The sequence below is a fragment of the Drosophila ficusphila genome, unplaced genomic scaffold (genome assembly GCF_018152265.1).
Source record: "Drosophila ficusphila isolate 14025-0441.05 unplaced genomic scaffold, ASM1815226v1 contig_127, whole genome shotgun sequence".
Classification (NCBI taxonomy): Eukaryota; Metazoa; Arthropoda; class Insecta; order Diptera; family Drosophilidae; genus Drosophila; species Drosophila ficusphila.
The window spans coordinates 492,083-520,055 of NW_025064016.1; the positions used below are offsets into that span (position 1 = coordinate 492,083).

Genomic DNA, 27,973 nt, shown 5'->3' on the forward strand with positions numbered 1-27,973 from the left:
TTTTATCCACTTGAACACATTTTGCAGCGCTGCTTAGCAAATAAATTGTAATATTTGTGTATATTCAATATGGATTAGTCCTAAGTCCGGTTATGCATAATATGTTATTCACATGTTCCTTGCAGTAAATCCGTCTCTAAACCTAAGTTAAGATAATGCTGTGCAATGAGCAAGTAAGAGCGAGTTCAAAATGGCATCTCGACCAGAGGAAAAAAGTGGGAAAATGTAGCATAGTAACAATGATTAGATGATTTATTCTATGGGTGTATGTTTGCAACAGAATCGCATGTTAAAATATAACGAAAACAGAGAGTATTTACCAACAAAAATAGTTCACTTCCAAGGCAAAGAACGAACAGAACGAGGAGCTGCAGGAATCCATTAAAAGATCAAAACAAATTCAAACAAAATAATATGAGTAATATATATATATATATGTATATGTGTGAGTTTACAATTTAGATGCTTTTTGATACCCCAAATGGAAATTAGTTAGGCAAAAGGCAGAATATGCATTGAAAATTTTATAGAGAACAACGCAGCTTAGGCAAAACGTACATATACTCAAAACAAATACTTCGTTTATATTGTCATAACCCCACAAGGAAATCAAGCACAGCTCCAACTAAAAACAAAAGGAAAAAAACATGTCGATGGATACACACAGACAATACGCCCAAATGTATGCAATTTGATTGTGCAGATAGAATATTTTTTAAATGTTTATAAGCAGAGATTGAAATATTTGTAAAACATATTTTAATAGACACCGAAAAACCAAAGGACAAACTTTTTGAAACATATTTTTTTATATACGAAAACAAGAAGACGGAAAAGTTGAACACTGCGAATATGCACAAAACATATATCTTTCGGATAACCCTAGCCTAAGTTAAAGTCGTAACATTTTCATTTAGAAGTTGACAAGTTTACTTTCGATGGTTTCAAGTGAAATTGTTTTGAGCCGTTTCGTATGCCATTCGGTTGAAGCTTAAGCGAGTAATCCAAAGTACAATCATTTATGTCAAACAGGACACCATAGAACACAACAGATATTCGGGGCGAGATACAATTCCGAGATAGAGATACAAATACGCTGAGGTAGAAGATTCGTGTTTTTACAGGGAAAAAACGAAAAACACTTTTTGCTAACAAATTTTTTTAACATTCGTTTTACACACGCTTTATAAGATTGGTAGTAGCGTGCAGCTAACAAAAAATAGTTAAAGATTTTTAATTTATAAAAGAAAACAATTTAAAACTGGTAGAAAGATATTCAACAGAGAGTCATTGTTTGGTTAATTTGAAGAGAACTTGAGCTTAGGTCTGCAAATGTAAAACTAGAGTCCCTCCCCTACTGCGTTTAGTTTGTAACTAGAGGTACAGCTCCCCCCATTTCCCCCAAAACCAACCAAAATGTATGCAGCCGCTGGTGGCGCCTCCCTGGCTTCCCGCCAGGCGCGCCAACGTCAACGCCAGCAGAAGAAGACCCAGCAGCTCCAGGCGAAACTACATCCACCGAAGGCGGCCGGAGCCGCCGGCCTTGTGTCCGGCGATCATGCCGCCGAGGGCGCGTCCACGCCCACACGCAGCCAGTCGCGCCAGTTCCACCAGCTGCCCACAAACTATCTGCGTGCCCCGCAGCCACATGGACGCAAGCTGAGCGCCACGTATACGACGCAATCGAAGCTCCTACTGCCAATCGATGAGAGCGACACCCAGTCGGTGCTGCAGTTGCGCATGCACCATGCCCACTCCCATGGCCACGCCCATGCGCACGCCCACTCCCATTCGCATGGGCCCGCCCATGCGGGGGGCGCAATGCATCCTCATGCGCCGGTGCAAACGCCGTACCAGCAGTTCGCCTCATCGCACGGACGCGTCTCACCGAAGCTGGTGCACCGGCATTCCGGGAGCAGTGCCGGCTTCCATCCGGCATCCAGCATCTCCACTGGACAGCAGCTGCACAAGTCCGCGACTGCGACGCTGCCGCTCGTTTCGCATATGGAAGCTGAAGCGGCGGCAAGTCAGTTGCAATCGCCATCGGCGTTGGCCGGCGTTAAAACGACAGCTGTGGCAACAGAAGATGCCACGCCCACATCGCCGCCGCTGGCCAGCACTTCCGCTGCCGCTGCCGCCGCAATGGCGGCAGAAGCAGAGTTAGCCGGCATGGCCGGCGCCATGTTTGTACCCCACCATGATGCCATCATTGTAACGCCGGCCACGCCCATGGCCTCGCCGGGTCATGCGGTCAAGTTAAGGCGACCCGGACCGGAGGAGCTATTTGAGGCATCCGCCGAACGGCAGCCATTAACCTCGGGTGAAGCTCTGGATGATGAGGATGAGCCAATGCATCCGCCGGCACCGGGACAGCTGGAGCGAAAGTGCAGCGTTTATAGGATGCGACGCAGCGATGCCTTCGAACAGGACACCGGCAGTGGAGGAGGAGGAGGCGGCGGAGGAGGAGCAGGTGGCCTGAAGCGGCAGCTGAGGGAGCTGCAGTTCAGCGCCGGAGTCCAGCAGACGCAGTACGAACCGCTGCTCGCCGACGAACCGCAGCTGATCTTCAAGGGTCTGGGGGTCAACGGGCGGAAGATGCAGATCTGCGCCTACTGCGAGGAGGGCATCTGCGTGTGCGAGCACCTCGAGGTAATTCCGGCCCGATCCTGGCCAGCCCCAGTCCTCCCCTCTTTCCGATGATATGTGTGATCCCAACTGCGGACCCCGCTTGCTTATGTGTCTTGCGCATGCCAAATAATTTGATCGTATGTGTGTGAATGAGTGGTGTGATTTTTTGTTGTCGAAAAAAACTAACGAAAGTATGCAAAGAGTAAGTTAACTAAAATATAAGAATACCCATATTAACATAGTTAAGTCTCAAAATTATTTTTTCTTTTATTGGTTTTATATTTAAACAAAAGGTTTTTCAATGAATTTTGGTGTTTGGTGTTCGTGAATTTATATTATTAGTACACGCATTTACATACTAATAATCATTACAATATTCTAAAGTGTGGTGTGTAACCTTTTTATTTGGGAAAAAAATTATATACTTAAGAAGATAAAAATGAGTTCAACTATTAGATCAGTGGTTAAAGCTAGAAATAATGCAAATTTTTTGTGTGAGGATGTAACATAGTTTTTTTTAAGTATAAAAACTAAGAGAACATATAATATTTTTTGCGGAGAACATATAATATTTACAAAAAGGTAAAAAAAAGTTTTTCGTTAAGTCATTGTACAAATTTCGCTACTTTCCGCTTAACAAGGTGAAAGTTTTATTAATATCAAAAATTGTTACATGCTAACGTGGCGTATGAGTAATTTTTGTGGATGTCTACCCCAAAAAGCACTCTGCAACTTTGCAGCAATGACAGTATCTGACAGTCTTTTTATATATATTTTCAATGAAGTTATTATAAAGAAAATGTGTTCTTTGTCGGGCAACACAAATTTAAACTATTCTATCGGGGGCCATTCAAGGAGCTTTGACAACTCGCCCCCACTCCGCCACACGTATGGCATCTCTAATAGGGACATGTAGCTTTTGGCAGGAGTCAACTGGCCCGATATGTCCGACCGTGCAGCTTTCCTCTCGACTAGCCCCATTTTGAGGCGATGCCATAACGGCGGAAAAATCGAAAAAGGAGAAAGGAAAATGTGAGGAGAAAGCCAACGACGACTGCAAGTGCATGCATAACAACAATCCGAGAATCGGATGCGCATAATGTGCCTTTGTATCGGCCTGATAATGTGCTGCTGCCCGAAAAAGCTTGGCAGGTTTCAGCCAGCCACGCCCCCATTTTGCCACCAGGTCACAACGCCCCCACCACTTCCTCTTTCCCACACTCCACACTTTTCCGATGGCGCCGCTTGCCAAATGTTGTGTAAAAGGCTAATGGCAACACTGAATGTGTGCCATAAAAGTGCAAGGTGGCAGCGGGCGCAACTTAAAGTTTGCTCCTTAAAGTTTTGCGCCAGCGAAACAGAAACCGCGTTCTCAGCTCACGACTCACTTAATGCGATCTGGATGAGAGGCGGTAAATTAAAAAACTTAGCACTGCAAAACTGTTTGACTTGCATAAGCAGCGAATCAACTGGGTATATACATATAATATACGAGTATGTCTTTATGCGGAGTAGAGCACAAAACTTGCACAAATTAAACAAAACGTGCGCACAAAAGAAAATCTCTGTAAGACCGAAATGAAGGCGGAAGCGCCAGGCAAGATGAAAAACCAAGTCCATAAAAACTGTTTCGACAAAACAAATAAATCTCACTGAATCGACACTATTATTCTCATTAGATGGTCGGGAAGTTTTATCGGTTACCAATAAGGATTTTTAACCAAGGTAATGATTTTTTAAAAAAAAAGTTATTTTAGTATATGGTACTTTTAGTAGGCTATTCTATTAAAAATGATGAACCAACAAGCTATTCTTAAAAATCATTTAGTTTCTTAAAAGCTTAAAGAATACTTTTTCATTTAAACAGCATTCCAAAAATGCTTTGTTTAAGAAAAGATCTTGGGCTTGGTTTAAAGTACTGAAACTGAAGAAAAATTACTGGGCTTCAAAGGTGGAAACTATGGTAATTTTTTTTTATAAAGGTTTTCAACGATAAGAAGATTTAGTCTGCAATTCTGTAAATTTTTCTTAAGAATTTAAAATTGTACATCTTATTTTATGAGTATGATAAGATGATCCTACCTCCAAGGACTGAGTGCAATCCCCCGTCCACAATAAGTCTTGGTACCTCGTGTTCTCGACAAGAACTGGGTGTAAAAAATTTAAAGGGCCAAAGGGAAAGTACAAAAACGAAGAAAGTAAACAGCAAAAGCGACTGGCGGCGTCTGAAATTTATTATATTCCCAGGGACCCACGCCAGCGTCATTTCTAGTCTTCCTTTCTGCCACTCGAATCGCTAAGAGAGACATGGATTTCTCTCTCTGTGTGTGTGTGTGTGTGTATGCGTTTTCCGCGTATATGTATATGTGCAGTCCTGAGCGCCTTGTGCACAAAAACAACAGCTAGTAAATTAGCTGGAAAATAGAGAAAAAAGTATGCGGCAAAATGGCGGACGCCAGAAATGCGAAAAAATATCATCATCGCCATTTGTCCCGTCGCCCACGCCCACGCCCCCGCTTTTCCACCCCCACTCCCCCTTTCCCGGTGGAAAACCGTGAAATGAAAATGGGCGAAAGACTTGTAATAAAGGTGGAAATATACGTGGTATGGTCACAAGGGGGTTGTCTAGAATTTATGAATAAGCAAAATGGCGACATTGAGATAAATAACTGCATTAGCATTAATTGCCCACTGCAAATGTTTGCGCGGGTCTGTTTGCAGGATATTTCGAACAGATTTAGTGGCAGACGTTTGTAAAATTAGTCCATGGTTGGGCATTACAATTTGCCATCAAATATTCTGATTTAAGTGTCGTGTTTTGCAAAGGTCAAAAGCATAACATTCGTTTATTTTAGGGACATAAAAGAAAAAATATATCTGTTTTTCATTACACAATAAAAGGTCATTTTGTAGCTCTTTATTCATTTGATAGCTAGCAAACATATTATATTTAATTAATTATTTTCAAACTAGCAAATTGAATTTTCCAACCAAAGTTTTTTGGTTTTGCTTTCCTTCAACAGGCTTTAAGCAATCCCATTTGTAAAATACTTTCCAATTCAATTTAGTTGCCTCAATTATCTGGCTTAGACAACGTTCGTATTAATTGAAAATCCACGTCAAGGACAGACAATCTATTAGGCCAAATGCGAATCAGCTCTTTGGTCCAATCAACGGATTCGAGGCCGTTCGATTGCGATTATTTCAGTTTGATGAATCAAATCGCTTACACCCAAATGAACAAGCTGCCTTGAGTTACAGTCAGGCGACAGTGAAGCCTGGCCGAGAAGTCGTCCGTCCGTCCGTCCGAGTCGTAATTTAATTTCCAATTACACGAGACTGTCTGCCAAAAAGTGCGACGCTGGCGATTGTTGCTGCCTCAGAATGCAGCCTCAATAATTACTCAAACTGTCGCCCGGATCCGGCGGCAGCTTCCTTTTGGCCCGCTGGCTTTGTCCACTCTACACTCGTTTATATCTGAGGCATGGACATCCTTGTGGCCCATTTTTCCCAATTCTCAGCGGTTGCTGGTAATTGTTTGTCAGGCACGTCGGTCCTGGCCTGTTCTCGTAATTGTAACTGACATATTGCCAGCCCTCAGCCTCCGAGCACCAGCTCTCCACTTCATTCTGGCTTTCCCAAAGCCATCTCGCAAATAAAGTGGTAATCATGCTTGTGCACAAAAAAAAAAAAAGTGAAAGGATCCGACCAAAACCAACGACAGCTCCTTGTTTATTGCATACTTTGCGGCGGCTTCATTGAATTATTGTTGCATAATTCATTCACTCACACAAACGCAAAGTGAAAGGGAGAAAGTAAGAACGACGAAGAGCAACTCTTCTCGTTTATTACAAAGCCGCATTTAAATTAATTTTCGATTTTGGCTCGATACTTTTTCCTCTCTTTGTGTGCTCAAACCCATTCGGCCAACATTTATCTTCGAAATTTTTGGCCAGCACTGCGTTGTTGTTGATTGTTGCCGCTGCCATCGACAATAAAAATCATTTAAAAAGACACAAATTACTCTGTGCCCAGTGCACAGCTCCAAAATTGCTACGACAGCTTTATGACCGCAGTCCCAATGGGGCATTTACTTGAAAATTGGAAATTGGAGTTTACACAAGCTGGGGTTTCCATGAAAAAAATAACATCGATTTGCATACATTTAAAGTCTTATTGAATATGTAATCTTATTTAATATTTTTATACAATTTTAACTATATTTTTTTAAATCCTTCATAATACAAAATCAAACTTTATTTTGATTTTATTTTACATGGTGCTTCCGCATAGTAAATATTGTTAAATAAACTGTAATTAGTCTAGTTTTTTACAGCAGAACATGTAACCACAAATTACTGTATAGTTAAGCCTGACCCCGCATTCGATCGGCTCAATAAGTTATGCTCAATTAACACTGGTTAGCGGTTGGCCAGGGTAAATTTACCAGGCCATTTCGAGTAAACGGCAAACAGCGGGCACGCAGACACACACTTGGTTGCCTCGATGGCTGTCAACAATCAAATAACATGACTCTCAACGAGGACAGTTGCCATTTCTCACGGCATGTGGCATAGCATACGAGTATGGTATGCAAATGCCTCGTCGAGGGGCGCCTCGTTCGACTCGTTTGCCTCGTTCGCCTTTAATTACCTGCAGACAAGTCGCCCGTCGAGAGAGACGGTGGCCCAATGCCATCCGGTTGAACAAGTCAGCGGGCGTTTTGCCAAAAATTCGCTCGGCCCAAAGAGGCTTCGGCATTCACATTAATTAACCTGAGATATATGCACTCACCGGTGCCACCTGAGCAACAGTCGATTTGGGGTTATGTGGCTGGCTACTTTTGGCTGCGGTTTTATGGGCCACTTTCGTGCCTCCTGCTCGCCCTCATATTGATTTAGCCTAGTCGCATTTTTACTGCCGCCGTTTAAATGTGAAAGTTGAATTTCCATAAGTTCAAACACTATAATGTTCTATAATTGACTGCATACTGACAGCTAAAAAAAAGGTTAAAGGTAAACAATCGCCAATCTTATAATTTCAGAGACGAAAATAGGATTCATTATTTGTTTTTCCGGAGGGAAAAGATAAAATTGTAGGGGGGCACTTATGCAACTTTTGATAAATTGGAGTTACTAAAGTAACTGCCAAAAATTAACTTTTAAACACATACATTTTATAATGATAGTCTTTTAAAGTATTTTCAAGAGCTCTTTAGTTATGATGCTCGATTAATCCGCAATCTTTACAAAGTAATTTATGACATTTTATAATTGAAAGAGTTAAGTTAAACTATTATTGACCATGTATCATTGGAGGGCTGATGGAATTGAAGTGCCCTTGGGATAAATCTCTTGAATATCCACTTAACTTTATACGCAGAGCTGTATAAATTTTCGTGTAATGCACTTGACACAATTGGCCATAAAATGCATGGTACCCAGCAGACAATTTCTCACAAAAGAATAGGGCAATTCAGTGTTAATGAAATTTACAGCAAAGCATCATATATTATTTCCACTCTTCCGAAACCCATTGTCCCCACTCGCCAATCCCCCTCCCCCCTTACATCCCCCCCTCACATCCCCCCTCTTATCCCTGCTATATGTATCTCTTTGGCAAAATCATGGCGCACAAATTAATTTTCATAGTATTCTTTTTATGCGCTTATGTTGTCAGCATGACATTGTTGCTGCCGCTGTTGGCGACTAGCTGCCAAATAGCAACATGTGTACCAACGCACACACACACACAAATAGCACATACACACAACGCGCTTTCCAAGTTGCAAGTGTGTGTGTGTGTTTGTGTGCGCTGCGTCTGTGTTTAATTGCGAAAATGTAGCAATCTTTTAGGCGTTGCATCCAGTCAGTCGGAGTCAGGCAGCCAGCTTTTGTTATGTCAGCTGCGCCAGTGTCGTGTTTTTCTCTATTAACGACCACAGGGTCGGCATTGTATGGATATAGGTACACAGCAGAGGTCATAACATTACAAGCTTTGAATTCGAATGTAATGAAGGACGTCTTTTGGAATCCTACAGCATTACTTTGGTTTAACTTAATGCAGCAAACTTCTTGTTAGAAAAATGTTTAAATTTTTAATTAAAAAAATCTGCAAATTTATGATGATGTGAACCATAATGTGACTTTTTTTTAATTTGAATTGAGACAAGTTACAACCCAAGCTTAAAAACTTTTAGCCATCAAAAGAAATGATTAGTGATTTGCAAAGTAATTTATTATTACTACCCAAATATCTGATAGGTATTTGATTTATCTAAAAAATGCATGAAGGAGTATGTTTTCCCGCCATATTTGCCCTTATAATTGTGAACCCAACTGTATGAAAGGACTGCAAAAATGTGTGCCTGCGTCTGAGGGCCTCAGTGTGTGGCTTTTGCATGAATCTGTATTTCATTAAAATTTCATCTGCATCGTTCAACGAGTGACTTTTTCCGCTTTGCGCTGTTGAATTATTGAAATTTTCGGTTCGCAGTTGCCAGTTTTGCTTAGGTCGCTGTTCCACTTGCCCAACAAAGGCGAACGTCAGTGGGAATCCCTGCTGCGTCGTTGCCTCCGTTGAATCCGCCGCATCCGCATTTGCATATGAATTCCAGTTGAAGCTGCAGCTGCAGCTGCACCACCACCGAGCTGCCGTAACTTTTCAACGGCCTTCCTTCGGCTGGAGCTCCCATCTCAACGCTGCCATTTGAATTATGGCATTGCAGGGCAGCAGCATGGCTTATATGCCATAAATATTTTCTATGTTTGCATTACTCACCAGATTTTTGCAAGTGATTTGCAACGGCCTGGAAACTTTGCACTCGACATGTCTTAACTTTTCAGTCGAGCGGGGCAGGGGCAAGAATGTGAAATTGATTCAAGTCGAAGATGCACCAGAGTGCGTTCAAGTGCAGCTATCTTCATAAATGAATAATTTGGTTTATTGACGGGGGCTTCATTGTTTGCCAGCGGATTGCCACAATTCTCATTTATATTCATGGGTTGGAATCAATATACTGATGAAACGCTTCAAAAGCAGATACTATTATAAATTTAATTATTAAAATGGTCAACGATAGCACTGCATATCAAGTATCCCAATATAAATAAATCAAGCAATAATAAATCAACATGTACAATAAACGCAAAAGTAAATATTGTTTATAACAACATAAAATATTCAATTTCTCGGCCACTGATTTAAAGCTTGACTAATGTACGAAATAAATGCAAACAACAACGAAGTGTTCAGCTTAAACCAACTCATTGAATAACCATAATTGAAATCAAAAGTTATTTATCCATTCAACAGCGAACTTTAAATGGAGCCGCAACACAGAACACAAAAAAAACACCTATGTGCAAACTAAAAATTGAGTAAAACAAACGAAAGCCATGAATTGGAACACAGCAACAAATGTGATATGAACAACTAATAAAATATAAATAAAGACACTTTAAGTATAATCCAAATCAACGTTAATTAAGCCTCGGAGAATGGCAGCGGCGGAAAAACGAAACGAGAAATCAAAATGAGCATATATTGTGTGGGCTTGACTTTTATATAGCTAGCGATAATGACATTCAGTGCTACAACCAAAAAGAAAAAAACAAAACATAACAAGAAAGCTTTAAATATTTTTTCTACTTACTACAACTTAAATTAACTGCACCAAATGTGATCGAACCGAAATAATATATTGAACAACCAATAAGAGTTACTTCAACAATAAAATTCGACAACGACATTGCCTTCTCTCATTGTAGCCTAAACACAAAACTTAACTCTAAAACTCAACTTCGTAGCCACTAACTGTTAATTACTAGCCTAAGAACGAACCTAAGAACCTAAACCAAATACTAAAATCAATTAAATAACTAAACTCGAAGACTTTTGTACGTGCAGCAAGAAAAAATTGATAAATCTAGGCAATGCATAGACTAAGACGATCAATCACTAACCTTCGAAACGCAGTGCACCCACGTTAACGCTGCGTCAACGGCAACGGTCAATTCATAGATATTAATAAATGTTTATAGCTTTCAATGCCAAAATTCAAACGAAAATGAAATCGCCTACGAATACAATGCTGCGTGACGTGAACGCTACGTAGCAAAACGCCAGGCGTTGCGTTACGCTCCGCTACGTAACGGTATAACACATATATAGCAGAGTCCGCATCCCAAAAACACCGATCTCCATCATCGTTTATGAGCCAGGATTCGCAGGATCGTCGCAGGACGAGTTGCTGGCGGAGCCAGAAGCATCACCGCTGGAAACCACAACAACAAAACAACTGCAACTGCAACAGCAACAACAACAACAGCAACAGCAACAGCAACAACAACGACTTAACGGAGCTAGAAAAGCAGCCGACCACTGGCGATCAACGCAGCCCATCCTCAGCCCGCCACTCAACTGCGCCAGCTTTTCGCGGCTGACGCAGTTTTCCAACAAACGCCACAGCTACAGATAAAAACCCAACAACCACCACAAGAACTACAGCACTACACATAGAAATCTGTTTTTAAAAACCAAAAACAAAAAAAAAAAAATTATTACACTTTGCTTCTATTTCTATACTCCTCCTCTTTGTGCCTATCAAGTACGTTCTCGTAGTTGTTGAGAAAGTTGAGAAAAAGTAATCGGACTGAAAGCACGCCTAATTTGGATGCGCTGCCCTCACGACTCACGTAACGTGACCTTTAGTTTTGGACGTTATTAAGCTCCTAAACGTAACCTGTGTCATCCCATTGATTTCGAACTGTGAACGCAATACGCAACACGCCAACACTACGGCTACGTAATCACTGACGTGACGTGACGCATACGTACCGTTGACAGAAGACAAGCAAAAAAAAAAAAACAAAACAAAAGAAAGAAACCAAGAAAAAGAACTTTAACCGTTAACAAAAGAAAAAAAAAACAACACCAAGATGCAGGCCGCATTGATGCTAAGATCGAAATCTCGGGTGGCGAGAAGAAGAAAGCTACGAAAATTAGGTGGAAGACTTGAGTTGCCTAGTAATGTAGCAACTAAAGAAATAGCTCCATTTCCTCGTTATCCACCTGAGTCATGGGTAATAATATAAAATACCAAAACAAAATACCTAATTAAATTTAAACCACATTCTATGAAACTCTCTGTCTGCCTTCTTCTGAACCGAAGAGCCCCTTAAAGAATCGATTCAGTAAAGCAAAAGTATAATCTCAGACCTCCTAAGAACCCAAACTAAAATCAAAGAGCGCAAGTTTCTAAAAAAAGTCGTCAAATGAAAATCATCAGCTTAAATGAAATTCTAATTTCCAGCCCCTATCCAACCCGTTAAACCCACCCCAGTACTACCCCCGCTGTCTATCTTTCCGATCTGTACTTCTCTCTACCCATCTATACCTTTCTATATCTCTCAACCTGTCCCTTTTCTCTATTCGAGCCTCCCTAGTTTCGAGCCCAAGACACAAACTCTATTTTGATTTGAGAAACAACCCAGAGTTAACTACCATCAGAGCATACGTTTTTCCTTAAGTAGTGTGGCAACTCTATGCTAGGTTAACTTAATAGAATTCAACTTTTTCTCCATATCTTTACTTGATCTTACAGTTAATTTAGCGTGTGCCCAACTATCCCCGATTCTAGAACGTAGAGCCGCTTTGGAACGAGTCTTGAATTAACTGTTAACTCAGTAGACATTTTTTAATATGCGATATATCCATAGATACTATATAATATTTCAAGTCTAAGAGCTCTGCCAGCCAACAACTAAATGCGCTGTACAACTAGCTTAACCACCTTTATTCAATTCTAATACTCAGCAAACTATTAGTGCTTTTGCTCAACTCTCTACCTTTCTATCTCTCTCTACAGCTATCTAACTATCTCTCTCTGACTAGCTCTCTACCTAACCTTCTGTCTCTATCCCACTATGTGTAACTTTCAATGAAACGCTCTAACCAATAACTATCTATCTGTCACCCAGTCCCACACTTAGCTTCAACTGTAGTTGAAACATTGCACAGACCCCACTTTTAAGTCCCCCCCAAAAATAAAACCCCTCAGTCCCGATCACCAGCCACTTTCGCCTACTTTGCACTTGCTTAACCTCTATGTAAAGTATAAATAAAGTCAAGTATAAGCCAAGACGTGTGTAGTTCTTCACCCACAGTACCACTAACAAATATCAGACATAATTAGTGCGCTCTCCCCACTCACACGCTGCACCCTGTTTAACTAGTCGAGTAGTACTCAACTGTACCTTAAGCAAGTGCTTCTAACTATCCTCCACTAAACCTAACTCAGATAAACTAAAACCAAAACGAGCTATGAAATATCAAATACAAATTACCTACATAACAAATATAAAGCACATCAACTGATTTATGATTTGGAACACATTTATATTTTTTTTTTAGCAACAAGTACACAGATTAATATTTAGTTTAAAGGTGTTGATCCATGGATATCTTGTTTTTAAAGGATCCACGGTTCAAACCGGCTAATACACTTTATTTTGCTTAAAACACGCACAAATACAACACAACTTCAGCTATCCTTTCTTTCACTCACTTTCATTTCACTGACAACTACTATTCTTTCACCCTGTATATTTCACCTATCGATAATAATGCATAAGTCTCACGCAACACATCACACGAATTATGTGTCTTATGTCTTACATTTTTGATTTTCAACTTTCGCCAAATGTCGATGTAATAATCCGTTAACGAACCGTTACCGTTATCACCAATTGCGTAACTAGAAAAACACATACGTGACCACGCCACCGGCGCCGCCGCAGCCGCCTCCGCCACCGCCGGAAGTAAGTGTCAAAGCATCCATTTTGAAAAATTACCCAAAGAAAAAAAAAAAACAAATACATTTTACATATCGAAAAAATATGGAAACAATCCTTTTATTTCCGTTATATCGTTCGTTCATAACGTGCAAGTGTCTCACGTGTTTCTTTGTGTATGTGTAACGTAATGATCACCTGCGCGATTGCCGTTATGCAATTGCGCTGTGCCGCTTACGTTGCCGTCTTGCAGTTGGTTGTAATTTGAAAGTACAATGAAAATGCTTGTAAATAATTCACTTGCTTTGCATTTGATCTCTCTCTATCTCTCTTTTGTTCCCAACTTACCCTATCCCCTTTCCACAATCTGTCTGCTTTCTTTATTTTTTTGTATGCAAACTGTTTTAAATATTTGATTTGGATCTTTAGTTCATTAAATTCTGTAATAAGCCCAGAACGCATTTGCACATGAAATATTAAAAATGTTTTTCTTGGTCTGCATTGGTGTGTGTTTGAGCATTATACCGAAACCAATAAAATGTTTTAAATATTTTATTAACTGCAAAGCAGGGCTAGCGAAGGAAAAGGTTCCGACCAAAAGAATTGCATTGAATATTTACAAGCATTTTCATTGCTTTGATTTGAACGACCCCTCCATGCCGTTTTGTGTAAGGAGCCAGCGACTGTACTGCAAGAACTGCCAGCTTAACTTGAGCAAACGTGTGAACCCAGTGCCCATCTACATCAAATATACATGCCTAGGCAGAGAAGGAGTGTCTACAAAAGGAAACAAGTAAAGCTTTAATTTCATTAATTTAAGGCCCCAGTTTTGGGAGCCACATTTCAGCAATTTAAGACCCACGTTGGGCGCCACATTTGAGTTTAGTAAATCATGAATGAACGCAATTACTGCCTCTTGTAAATTTAGAGCGGTTTAATTAACATACCATCGGGGCAGTGATTAGCATAAATCAGTGGTCAAACTCAACAAGTTTGCCATTCGCAAATTGAACTCAATTTACATAGAAATTTCATTTTGTGCACTCTCCTTCTCCTATATCAATTAGCAATTAGTTTCACGAATTTTCAGTTAGTTTTTTAATCGTTTCGTTGGCTTTAATTTTTCATTTGTAGTCATCAACAAAACAAAAGAAAACTACAGACATATGAAACAATCAAACGATAAAACAAAAGAAAGTATGCAACATTAACTAACAACCAAAAACAAACCACCAACAGCAACCACAAAAGAAAAACAAAACAATCAAACGCCAAACAAACACTCAAGCAAAATGCATTAATATATAAAATAAACAAAATGGTATCAAGTTTTCCCAAAAGATTCTGTAAAGCTTACTTGCCTCTCATTCCCGTTTTCGATCTAGGAGCTCAACTTGATTCAATTGCGAAATTTGTTCCACAAAGTCAAACCAATCAAGAAGTCAACAAAAACGCTTTGCAACAAAAAAAAAAAAAAAAAAAAAAAAAAAACCAAAAACAAAGAATGAAAATGAAAGAAAAAAAATGAAATTGAATGTTTTACAAAAACGGCAAAATGAAAGTGAAAAAATGTTTCCCTTTGACAATGCCGACCGATTCGCGTCGAGTCGGCTGCCAAAGCGAAACTTTTGCCTTAAATTGAAATGCACATTTTAATTTCGGCCCGAAACCATTTTTTTTGTGGAACATTCACATGTTGAAGCAAGCGCTAAAAACAAAAACAACCAGAGAATACAAAACAAATAAGGCAGCAGAAAAAAAAAAACAGAAAAAAAGAAAATACCGAAACGTGTACACAGCAGAAATTTTGGCTGTGAGTTGAAAGGCTTTTTGGGCGGGAGAATTGTTGTTCCTTAGATTTGGGTTCTGTAAGTTATAATGCAAATACATTTCCAGCGGTCTGGGTAAGTCAGAGTTGGCGTGTTTCCTATAACAAATACAATATATAAATACAATATAAGGAAATGTTATTTTGTAGTTTAGAAAGCCTTTGACTTTAGCTATGCCGGCTGATAACCCAACCAAAATGAAAATTAAAACTGAATCCCACTTAGCAAAGCCAATTCAGCGCATTTCATCTTACCTTGCATTAAAAAAAAAATTTATTTAATTTTTTGGCAAAAACAAATCATTTTAAATTGTTATGTTGCCACCGAAACCGAGCAAAAATTTGGCATGTATATTCCATGCATACTTTTGGAGCAAACAAGGGCTCAAAATGAACATAACTGCCCAAAAAAAAGTATGCAATAAAGCCAAAGCCGAAAATGATAGGTTGACATTAAAAATTCATTTGTTTCGAAATGTTTTGTTTGGTTTTTTATTATTATATAAATGTTGACACATGTGGCACTGTTCTGGGAATATTTCCGCTGCGAGCTTCAATCGTTGCTTTTAATATTTATTTAAGCTTAAATTTAAGCCTTTCTTTTTCACACACACACACACACACACACAGAAGACAAGATTCCTATTGTTTCCTTTCTACTTTCTCTCCTACTTTCTCTTACTCAATGCGAAGCACGCACCAAATCTCCAAAATGACCACACGAAACACAACCACACACACTCGTACTCCTGTTAAACACTTTTTCTATTCATTTCTTTCAAACGCAGGTACGCGACATTTAATTACACCTATTTCACCCTCAAAAAGAAATCAACCCAAAAGTATGCAACGCTTGCAAAAATGAAAATCAATGAAAAATTCAGATCGACAATTAGGTACAGTCTAAATTTAAGGACTCAAGTTATTGTGATCCATGCAAATTTACCGATTCTATTCCTATATTGGTGTCTAAAATTGTAATCACAATGCTCTCTCTCTCTCTCTGTCTCTCATTATATATAATATATATATATCTCTCTCTCTTTTTGTGCTGTGGCCCGTGCTCTGTGTGACTAAAAAATAAAACCAACTTAGTAGCGTGCTAGGTTTAGTAGCTTAAATCCATATATAAATATCTTTATCTATGTAAATGTGTGAGTGTGTGTGCGCGTGTAATTGTGTGTATGTGCGCCAAATTGAACTCTAGCATATTGGGACGTAAAAACAGCCGGAATTTGAACAACAAACAAAACTATCGTATAATTTTCAACATTTTTTCCTCGCATGTTTGCATTACCTTGCTCGTCATTTGTTATTATCTTTCCTGCTCCTTTCTCTTTCTCTCTCTATATATATATTCTAATGTATCTGTACGCTCTGTCTATATATATATGGAATGCAAACAAATGTTGTTCTGCTGCGTGCATTTTAATTGTCTTGTCGGTCTCGCTCTAATTTCGCTCTAGCCATCTCTTTCTCGCTCTCTTTAATATCTTTATCTTGCAGTCTGTGCGTTTATCGCATGCGCTTAATTACGGACAAAAAAATACATCTGTTTTTATGTCTTTATTTTTCATTGTTTACTTTAATTTTTACATGTGGGGGCCGAAGTCAATTGCATGTCATTTATTTACAGTATTACAATGTCAACGGTGACCTAACAAATTTTACTGTAAAAAATAACAACCCAACCAACACCCATTTGCTTTGTGTAACCTAACCAACAAGCTAACCGCTGACTAACAGTAAGCCAAAGCACAAGAGTGAGTTCTTTCAAAAAGTATCTTTGAACTAAGCACTGCAAAACTGCCTTATCGACTAACACCCACAATGCCTCAATATACTAATACTATATATTTTCCTAACGTTCTTAATGGCTTGTGGTTTTGGCAAAGTTTCTTGGAAAAGAATTTAGGGACAACAAATTACAGGAGACTTTGAAATATTAATATACCATACAGCGATCTGAAATCTTAAATTCACTAAACTCTTTATTGTGCATACACCAAAATAAAAATGATTAAAAATAGATACTTAACATAAACTTAAACTCAGGAATCCCTTCTACGAACCCTTAAATAAGAACTACAAAGCCAGGCTCAAAGTGAATGTATCGTTAAGCTCCAAGTCTTCCATCCCTGAAAACCCATTCGCATAGTTTAACCCAAACCAAAACTTTTCGATGTGATTCTTCTCGCTCGCAACCTGTATACGTTCGTGTGGTAAGCTTAGCCAAAAAAAATGGTCGCAGTAAGTAATCAATGGTAATACGACGCCTCTACAACCGAACCATGGGGGACTTAATCAATTTTCGGCGGCTAATGAAAGGGCCTTGGAATGCCAGCCGAGAATTGCACAATTTGTGGTCAGCACTCGTGTGTGCACTTGAAAGGCTCGACTTAAACTTGGCTTCTTCTGTCAACTTGACTTACTGCCATTTGTGGCCAAAAAGTTTCGGGCTGCCGTAGACTATTTCCTACCCGTATATGTATATATCTATATATATACATTTTTGCGGGCCAAGAACAACAACTTGAGAGGAAGGAAAGGGACGTAAGAGCTCCGGAAAGGCGAAACTTTGCAGTGCAATGAAATGCAATCGAACGGAACCGAAAACCAGCGACATGCATTTTCCGTTCGTCCCTCTCCATTGTTTTTTCCACCCAGAAAAGAAAAGCTGTCGAGTGTCGACGATGTCGAGTGCTTCTGGGCTTGGCGCAGCACTTTAAGCAATTTTATTGCGAGCAAATTATGTAGCATATTTTTCAGCGCGCCATCTCCACGGCTTTTGATTTGATTTATGGTGTCGTCGCCAAATGGGAAATTGAGCGCAGGACAGAGACCTGATCGATGGGTTTTGCCATTTCCTTGATTTATTTTTTATTACTATATTCCTTCAACCAGCGACATGCGTTCAATTAACCCGGGACTCTTGCAGACCGTTTGACATTTTCATTAAACAAACAAAGCAAAAAGAAACTCAGCTGCAACGTTTACATTTCATGGCCGGAAATCCGGCTGGAAAAAGAAAAAAAAAAAAGAAGAAAAAACCCCAAAAGAAATGTCTGCTTCCGTTTGAAGTCCGCAAAACCGGTACTCGCACACAGCCACACAGTTCACATTTAGCCGCAAAACGACTTTAATTTGCGGTGCCACTGGCGCTTTTCCCGCCACCCCGCTTTTCCCACTTTCCCCCCTGATTTACCCACTTTCCCCACTTTCTCCGTTCTGGATGGTCTGATTTCATTACACAATCTGCGCTTAAATGCTAACTTTTTCGGTTCCTTGGGTTCCGTTCGAGGAAACTTCGCCACTTTTCTTTGTGGCTTTGCCTTTAAATTGTTTTGTTGGCCAGCCGGGCAGATCTCTCCGGTTCGGTTTTCTTGGTCCTTGAATGGGGATTTTCGACCAGAGTCGGTGGCTGTGAGCCCAGTCCCATGTGTTGCATGTGCTCCCATCGATTTGTGCGTCTTACGCGAATTGAATTTGAAATGAAATCAATTTTATTAAAAGTGCGATAAAGGATCGAGCACAAACTGAAGGTCCAACTATAGCTTTAATGTGCTGAGAGTACTTATTTGTATTGGCAGAAAGACATCTTAAGATTTCACTTGAGATTTCTAAGCAAATGAAACACTTCGTTATTATTTGTAAAAATAGTTAAGGTTATTTAAAGTGCTATACAAAATCATAACAAAATGGAACGACTTAATATTAGTTGATTATAAATTAGCATTTTAAAATAACTTGAATACCTGATTGACTATATAATAGTTTCATATTAATGAACACCCTTTTAATAACTTTCTTAAAATATTCAATTTAGTTTTTTGTACTTTTTATGGAATAAATCCCTCTTCAACAATCTGACCCCTCGATTGGGTTATCACACTGCGGACGCTTTGAAGTGGCCAAAGTCTCGAAGGGCCCCGGGCACTATTTGGCCTAATGAACTGTTTTGGGGCCTGGCTTAATGCTGATTTGTGTACAAAGAGCGCTCGACTGCTAAACCGTTCCACATTCGCCCCGTGGCCCTGGCCATGTGCCAGTTTCGGGACTCACACTTAGCCGGGGACAGACGGACAGCTCAACCGATTCGCCGCATAGGCCGTGGAGCACCTTGGACCGAGTCGCCTCCGGGCTAAAAGGACAGCAGCAGCCGGAAACAAAGAAACATCGGTCCGAAGTGTGGCAAGAAGGGCACGACTGTGTCGGCCTTTCAGTGTCGCTTAGCGAAATTGGCCGTAATGTCTCTGTCTGCCCCATGTCCCTGAATTTGCCTCACTTCTGCTGCTCCTTCTGCTTCTGCTGCGGCTGCTGCATTGTCTAACCACAGTATATATGGCATTAGCCACCGCCTCGTTCTTTACGACTTAGTCGTGTGTCAGCTCCAGCTGCGGCTGCTCCTGCATTTTTCATTAGCCTGCGCACTTTCTTCTTGTTTCATTCTTTTTCCTTTTTTTTTGTTGTTGTTTTTTCCTTGGCCCTCGGTTCACCTGTCCGAATGTCCAGGCCCCCCCTCCCCGAACGATTGCTCCTTCTTCTGGCCCCTTCTGATGTTGCAAGTCCATTTTGCACTTGATTCTGCGCCACTCGGCTCAAGTCGTTGCTTTCTCCAGCAGCTGCATAATAAAATTGTACACGGGCCAAATCGTTTGGGCTGTCGGCATCTGTTTCCTTGGCCATGGATGCTGAAATGTGACTATACGAGTGCTGTCACAGATTTGTTTTCAATTGTCCAGAGATTGAGATGAGGGTGCGAGTAGATAATCCTGAGCTCAGGAGGAAAATTAAATGAATTTTGGCAATAATACTGCAAAAACAATATGTTTCTATTGATTTAAAGTTACTACTAAATTGCTTGTTTCTTATTTCAACGATAAAAAAAAAACCTAGAATTTTTTATAGAACAAATAGCAGTGGACAAAAAAATAGAACAAAAAACTTTTAAATGATTCGCAATTCGACAATTAGTTTCATTATTTAATTCACCTAATAAAAACCATACCACTTCGTATTTTTTAAACAAAGGCAGAAAACAAAGAAAACATCAACGATAAGTATGTTTTAATTGATTCAACACATTATCGACGTATACAACACAATTTAACAGACTGCTGTGAGCAAAAAAGCAAGCCAAGTTATGCACTCGAACAAACAATCAACGAGCACGAATAAATTGCTGTCATTAATGGCCTACACTTCCTGTTCGCCAAGGGGAAATCGGGAAATCGTCGACGAGAACATGTTAATTTTCGACGCCGCCAGCCAATTGCGGCAAAACAATTTATTGTTACACAATGGAAACAAAAATCAATGGCGATAATCAAAATGGAAAAAACCCACTCCGCACTAATCTTTGTATAAATGTAACCGCTCTGTGGATAACGCTTGTGGGACCTTCACCCAGTAATTATCATTAATTATAGGGGCATTAAGGCGACGCCGACATGTTTAATTAGGGAACTTGTTGTGAAGTAGAAAAATTACCAAATAACTATAGGGGCTGGACATATTCCAGAAATTGTGAAACAATAAATGGTTCTTTGCTAAAGAGTAGAAAAAAGGATATAAAACAGAGACAGTATTTTAATAAATATATTAGTTAGATCTTATATATTTTGAATGACTTATTAAATTGACAATACAACAAAGTTGTTCTTTACTTCTAACTTTAGAATATAACAAAAGTTTTTGTGCCAAAAATAAATAATTTTCCGCTGACTTTTTGGCAAATTTCGATTTTCCATTAAGCCCTCTGCACATAACATAGCCCAGTTTTATTGGCTTTGGCTTCCGTGTGCGGTCTTCATTAGCGTTTTGTCGCCTTCATAAGTCAGTCCCGATTGAAAGCATTTTCGACGCTTTGTTGTAATTTTTACAACATTTCTATTTAACCTTCTCCGGCTTTTGTTTGTCCGCTCGCATTGCGTGAGTTTCGCCACACGGAAAGGTGAAGCTACTTAGTAAAAAAAAAAGAAGCACGAGGTTGCCTTTTGGCCCTATAAATAGGAAATCCATCGAAGGACCAAAGATATTGGCTAACCTGAAGATTACCAGTTGGCTGTGCGAAATGTTAAATATTGGCAAAAGGTGAAAGTTTAATGAACACATGGCGTGTGCGTATTCGCAAGAACTTTTGATAAAATTAAATGGCAAATATTTGAGGAAAATATTCAAAACGCCACGTGTACAAACGGGCGTATGCGCAATATGAATAATTCAAAGAAAACGTATAAGGGATAAATTACCGTGAAATTATAGCTTTGGTGATGTTACAAAGACATATTTATAATCGAACTTTTCATATTCGGAATTCGGGGAATTTATTTAAAAAAAAAAATATACAACACATTTTTAATTTTTATAGAATTAGAAGTTCAGGTAAATTATTAAGGTACAAATATACTATATCTCGGCTTCTCTGACAACTATTCAATTTATAAAAGTTGTTAACTTGTCTGAAATCGAAACTTGTCGAAGTTTGACTGCAATTACCAGCTCAAACACCTGTCACTCAGGTCGTAAACTTACCAAATATTTTGAAAACTTCCCAAAGGTGCCGCACCTCGGCCTTTGGTCCTTTTTTGGCCCAATCCTTGGAAACCTCCATGCATCGCCTTTGCGTACGTGCGTTGCCTTTGTGCCTTTCCTTTTTTTTTTTTTTGGCTCTCCAGTGGCCTTCGGTGGAGTCTCCTCGTTGTTCGTCAATCAGCGTCGCAAATTGTTGATTACACCTACATTAAGTCAAGGGCAGGACACCAGTTACAGTTCCAGCTAAAGCTACAGCTACAGCTACAGTTATGTGGAGCAGCCGATCGATACTTTCTCTCCACTTTCCTTTCCAACGAGCATTCGGTTTTTCTGGCGCTCGCTTTGTGTGACTGCGATTTTGCACACGAAAAGCAAACGAAACCAGAAAACGTGGCTCTACATACAAAGTCCATCATGTTCACTTATATACACCAACTATATAGTCATATATATCTGCTGGGGTTTCCTTCCTTACTTCCTTCCTCCTCATCGTACACATCTATATATACATATGTATATATATATATACATATAGGCCAGCCTGTTTGTGTGTCGTTTTATTTGCCCTATTACTGGCACGCAGCATATTTAGTGGCTGGCTTAGTGACATTGCCTTGTTTATAGTCGCGGCAACATGGAGCAGGATGGCTCTGAACCCGGGGGTCTAGTCACTCATTAGCCAGTCTACGTGTTGGCCACTGCACGTGTATGCAAAGCGGGTGGGTCCCTAACTAGATGATGCCATCTACGACCCGACGTTTGTGCAATTTAAACCGACATTGACTGTTGGTTGTAAAAAAAACACAAACAAATCTGCTCCAAAACTATGTTTCTTTCGAACAGTTAAAGGAACATTTGGGCAAAAAAAGAACTAACAGAATTTAATAAAAATTATAATCAAAAGAAACCAAGGATCACAGAGATTTTTTGCCAACGAAAATAATATAATATATCAACAATCAAAAAGATGGTTGCTTTACGCAGCATTTTTTTATGGGCAAAAAAAATTTTTTTTTTAATCTGTAAATTTAATAAACATTTTATTGAAAAGGGTTTTGCAATTAAACTGGATTATTCAATTTTTTTTTAATTATTGCATGGGCTGTGCTAGAGAATTTATATATGGTTTTTTAAGCTGACTGCCGATCTGCAATGAGGCATGCTGATTAATTGCTCTGGAAAATATTACTAACTTTACATCTGACTTGTGTCTTGAAGTGTGCTCCCCCATCTGCCATCTAAGTGTTTAACTCCTTTCAGTGTTCTCGTTTTTCAGTTAATGTTCCATATTTTCCATTCCTAAGTCTACCTTCCTCTCTATATAACTTTTAAGTCCTTTTACTGGCTGTTTAAATGTTTTTGGTTTTCATTTCCTAACTGTTAACTGTTTTACTCCGATGTGCGTTTATGCCTTTACCTAAAAAAAAATCTACCAAATTGGCAACCAACTTTGTTCCCCATTGATGTTGTAATTGATGACAAGACAATACTCTTGGAACCAAAACTATAAATTCAGTATTCGGTTTGATAACCAAATTTGATTGCTTTTGCATTAGACGTTATCCTTCTTGTGATGAGTTGTATTGTATGCTTTTGAAAGAATATATATATATATTTTTTAAAGATATGTGTACTATGTACTCCCCCTTAACCACAAAACCGAGAGACGATCTCACACAGCCCAAAACTAATCACTGAACTGTATATATTTTCTATGCATCTGCCCCACCACCACCGCCAATCAAAAAAAAAATCAAACCAATCAAAACCCAATCGCCACCGCAACCGCAACCACTGTGTGTTGTTGTCGTCGTCGCTTGGTGTTGGTCTCCGTGTGCTATCGTGCCATTGTTGTCACTCGGTCCCTCCGAATCGTGGTCTCGATCTCACCTCCGACTCACCGGTCTCGATTGGCCCCCAAAAAGTGCGCCCAAGGACGTGCCGCCTGGCTGGAGAGGGGGCGACGCTGCAGCGTCCAGGATCAGCAGCAGCAACAGGCCACCTGCCACCGACGCTGGGTGAAGCGCAACCGAGTAAGTGCCACCACGCAGGACCGCCCACCGCCGTGTACATACTCTACTACCTGTTATCCTGCCACTATTTGTTACCTTCCCTCTCTATAATACATCACTCGCTCTCCTCCTCGATGTCACCTTTCTTTCATGCACATCTCTCCCAGTGTCCAGCGCATTCTCAGTTAGCTGAAGCAGGCAGAAAATCCTTTTTAAAAGAACAATACAAGAAGTCATTAACCTTATTGCATAGACATATCCAACTTTTACTATTCAAAACAGCCCCTATGAATAATAATCCCATTTGTCAGGAACCACGAGAAAAGCTGAGCTTGAGGAAGAATTATTAAAGTTTGTCAATTAGAAATAACTTTGCAAAACATTCCATTCAACTCGCATTTATCTAAAGAATTTATTATTAATGGTAAAGCTAAGGGTTTTAAAGCATTTGAAAAATTAACTTTAAATATATTTAATTTTTATGATAATTGCAGAAAAATTTTTCTTCAAATATTTTTTATCTCTTTCAACATAAATTAATTAGCTTTTAAACTTCACTACCCAAATTAAAAATACTGATAAAATATAAAATTATATCATCTTGTTGGTCTTCCTCAAGTTGAGCTAAGATAGCAGTTAAATAAACTATCAAGAATCATATGCTGATAATGTATCTTAAATTGGCAGATACAAGACGCCTCGTTGGGCGGCTCGTCGGACGATGAGGATTTCCTGGGCGTTCTACGCGGTCCCAGCACCTTTGCGAACGCCTTTCTCTACGTGGGTCTGGGCACGGTGGCGCTGGGCCTCGTCATCGCATTCGTTGGCACCGGCGAGAAGGGCTTCAAAACCACGGAACTAAGACTTATAGGCCCCTCCCTCATAGGCAATAAATCAAATATATATATGTATAATGAATAAAACCTCTTTTAATAATTATTATTTAATTTAGTGTTGGGCCTAATCTGTTGCATTTTACGCATCCTCTTCTGCATCTGTCCATCGCACTGCATTTCATCCAGCAAAAAGACGCGAAAGAAAAACGGCAACAAAATTGATGCGGATCACACAACGTCGTTGCTCAGAAACGAGAGCAAAAGAGTGTCGATAGCGAGAGGACCCAGTTTTCAGGTGGCTATATCTCTATATTAAATCATCTTAAATTTTATTTACTCTCTAATTTTACTTGATAGCCCAAATACCCCATAGCGCACAAACGCAGCCAGAGCAAAATGCTCAACGAGGGAATGGAGGCACTGCGCCAAATAGCCACCACATCCTTGTTCATGCAGAACGAGCAGAAGACGGCCATCAATCGCGTAGTGCCGATCATCAACGAGCCGGATAGTGGTGGTAAAAAGATTATTATAATTAAATTATAAACTTTATTTTACCCAAAAAAATTCTGTCTGTAAGTTCATACTTTTCTGTCGGTAAAGAAATTATAGTCTGCCTTTATTTCTTTTTCCAATATTTTTAAAAATGTGTTAAATTATAAACTATATTTTTTACCCTTTCTTATAATATCTTTGTTTTCTTTAGATGCTCCACTGGAAATGAAGAAACTGCAGACGGCACTGAATGCCTGCGAAATGAGCGACGAGGAGCAGGATCAGGATCGAGATAAGGAGCAGCAGCAGCAGACGCAGCAGCAGATTGCCAAACGTACAACAGCCACAACTGCCGTTACGAGTAGTACCACCAAAGAGCCAACAGCAACATCGACATCCACAGCAGCAGCAGGAGGAGGAGGAGCCACATCGAGGGTAACGAGAGCCACCACCCTGAGCACAGTTGACGAAAAGCCGGATAGCAAGTTGGTGCGTCAGCGGGTGGCGCTTCAAACGCAACGCCAGCAGCAGCAGCAACAGGAGCAGCAGGTTCCCAAATCGCAGTCCCTGTCCTCCTCCTCCACGGTGAAGGACTCCCTGGAGGTGGTGGAGGAGACCTCACTGATCGATGCCAGCGATGAGGCAACAACGATTGTTGTTGCACCTGTTGCACCACCGCCGGCAACTGTATTGCCGAGTAGCTGCAGCACGGGTGCGATACCACGGCTAAGTCGACCGGGCATCTCGACGGGAGCCACGCCCAAGACGACAACGACGACGACCACGCCCACCATAACGGCACGGCTGCCCACGTCGCAGTCGCATCCGACGAGCTATGACCTGCCACCGGCCCTGCCGCACACCTATTCCGCATCGGCGACCGTTCGCGGACCGCTCGGCATGTCCATGAGCAGTTCGGCGGGCAAGGCGGTCCTAGGAGGAGGAACTGCCTTCACCACCATGCCGCCCACCACCAGCAGCACCACGATTAGTCTGCTCCCGCTGCCAGCGCCGCCAACTGCTTCCTCCACCGCCATCAGCAGTGGTGCAACAACAACAACAGCAACAACGTTGGCCAGCATTCCTGGCCAAGTTTTGGAAAGCGGCAGTGGAGCGACGAGTCTGAGTCTGAGCCTAATGCGACCGGCGACCGCCTCGGGTGTTGTGCTGGGCGGCCTGACCACCTCATCGTTCACCACCAGCAGCGGCAGCAGCAGGGATCAGCTAAAATCACATCCGTCATCCGCCGGATCGGTAATGGGGCGTGGCAGCAGCGGCAGCCAACTGCTTTCAACGGCAACGGCGGCGTCGTCGTCGTCGAGCAAATTCGAGCCAGAATTGGTGCTCAGTCCGGCTAAGCTTGGCCAGTAGAATTAAATGGGATTTAGTTACGATTTTAGTTAGCCACCAGGTCTATATGTATATGTCTAGAGTCTAGGCGCGAGTGTGTGTGTGTGTGTATAATGCAAACTGCGTGTGTGTGCGAGAGTGTACTTTAGAGCTGTTTGTTGTGTGAGTGTGTGTGTGGGTGTGTTTGAGTATGAGAACGATTAGAGTTTATTTAGATACCTATGTACCCTAAAACTATCTTTTGAATGTGCCACAAGAACCACGAAGCGAAAAGAAAACACCCCCCTCTAACTGAAACTATAGGCAAGGTCATGTTCTGAAATCGAGAAACAAACAAAATTTAAATAATAAATCACTAATTGGTCTGCATCAATTGGCTAGCTAATCCAAACAAGACTATACTTTCACATTCAGAACATGACGGTTGTATGTATGTTACTTCTTTTCCAACCACAAATCGCTTTCAGTGTCTGAACCTTTGTATTTCCCGAGGCTTGACTCCTCTATAGTTCGCTAAGCCACTTGGTTTCTACGCCCGTCTTTTGGATGTATCATCCAATTAAAAGCTATCGAATCTTTCCCACACTTTCTAGATCTGTTCCTCAGGCTTCAGGTGGCATAAGAATCGCCCAAGTGCTCAGCAAATCGTTGCCAACCTGCGCTGTTCTAAGCTATCCCAAAAAAAAAAAAGAAATACATAGCCAGGGTATTATAAAGTTTGTATACCAAACATATCGTTAACTAAATACGCAAACCAAACTAACACTAAATATAAAACGAAACAAAAGGAGGAAGCTTGGAGTGCCGACGGTCGACGTCCAAATTGACAAAAATTTATAAAGGTGTCTAAAAAATAACTACAAAACAATTAGATATGTATGAAAATTTTAGAGGACCGCCAGATCCAAGAAAAGCTAAACGGTTAAATGTGCAAACAATATCTGGAATATGTACGGGTGTGTGTTTCTGTAAAATTCAAACCAAAATCCAGACAGTTCAAAAGTATTAGGCGCTCTAGAATAAATCGTTGAAAGAGCTCTACAAAGTATATGAAATAGGAAATTTTAAAATTGTCTTTGTATTGCTTTAATTGAATTCAAGTTTTAAACTGTTCTACTAACTGTAATTTTTTAAACATTTTCAAGGCACTTTTCGAAGCTATTGCTAAATTCAAGAAAAAACTAATTGCTTGCTCTTTCAACCAGTACGTCCCCCAGATAAGTGGGTCGAATAATAACTAAAAACTAATAAAAACAGAATTCAATAGAATCGAATGTGGCCGTTAAATTAATAAAAAGAAGCGAAACTAACTAAATGTAACATCCCTGAAACAAAATGTGTAAGATGCATGTACAGCAAACAAAGCAGCAGCAAGACATAGAAAATTATAAACAAACTTTATGAATTAGTATGTATGTATACTATATGTGCAGAAATTAAAATGAAATATAAAAGAAACCAATCTTTTTCGTTTCCAAGAGGTCGAGTAAGTATTTA

At 40.2% G+C, this 27,973-nt stretch overlaps 1 protein-coding gene and 1 pseudogene across 3 annotated transcripts; both read left to right on the forward strand.

The window, feature by feature from the left end:
- Positions 1-31: 31 nt before the first annotated feature.
- On the forward strand, positions 32-27,934 carry LOC108092673 (mucin-5AC). 3 transcript variants are annotated; one of them, XM_017192356.2, is made up of 7 exons: positions 11,072-11,711; positions 13,389-13,448; positions 23,709-23,816; positions 24,483-24,681; positions 24,748-24,926; positions 24,989-25,148; positions 25,338-27,934. In XM_017192356.2, exons 1-7 carry the CDS (start codon positions 11,568-11,570, stop codon positions 26,495-26,497), a joined length of 2,010 nt encoding a protein of 669 aa, XP_017047845.1. In that variant the 5' UTR covers positions 11,072-11,567; the 3' UTR covers positions 26,498-27,934. The 3 variants fall into 3 exon arrangements, with proteins under 3 accessions (XP_043065228.1, XP_017047845.1, XP_017047844.1); XM_043209293.1 differs by lacking the exons at positions 11,072-11,711; positions 13,389-13,448 and adding an exon at positions 32-2,649; XM_017192355.2 differs by lacking the exon at positions 13,389-13,448.
- LOC108092675 lies at positions 22,053-23,693 on the forward strand (annotated as a pseudogene).
- Positions 27,935-27,973: the final 39 nt, after the last annotated feature.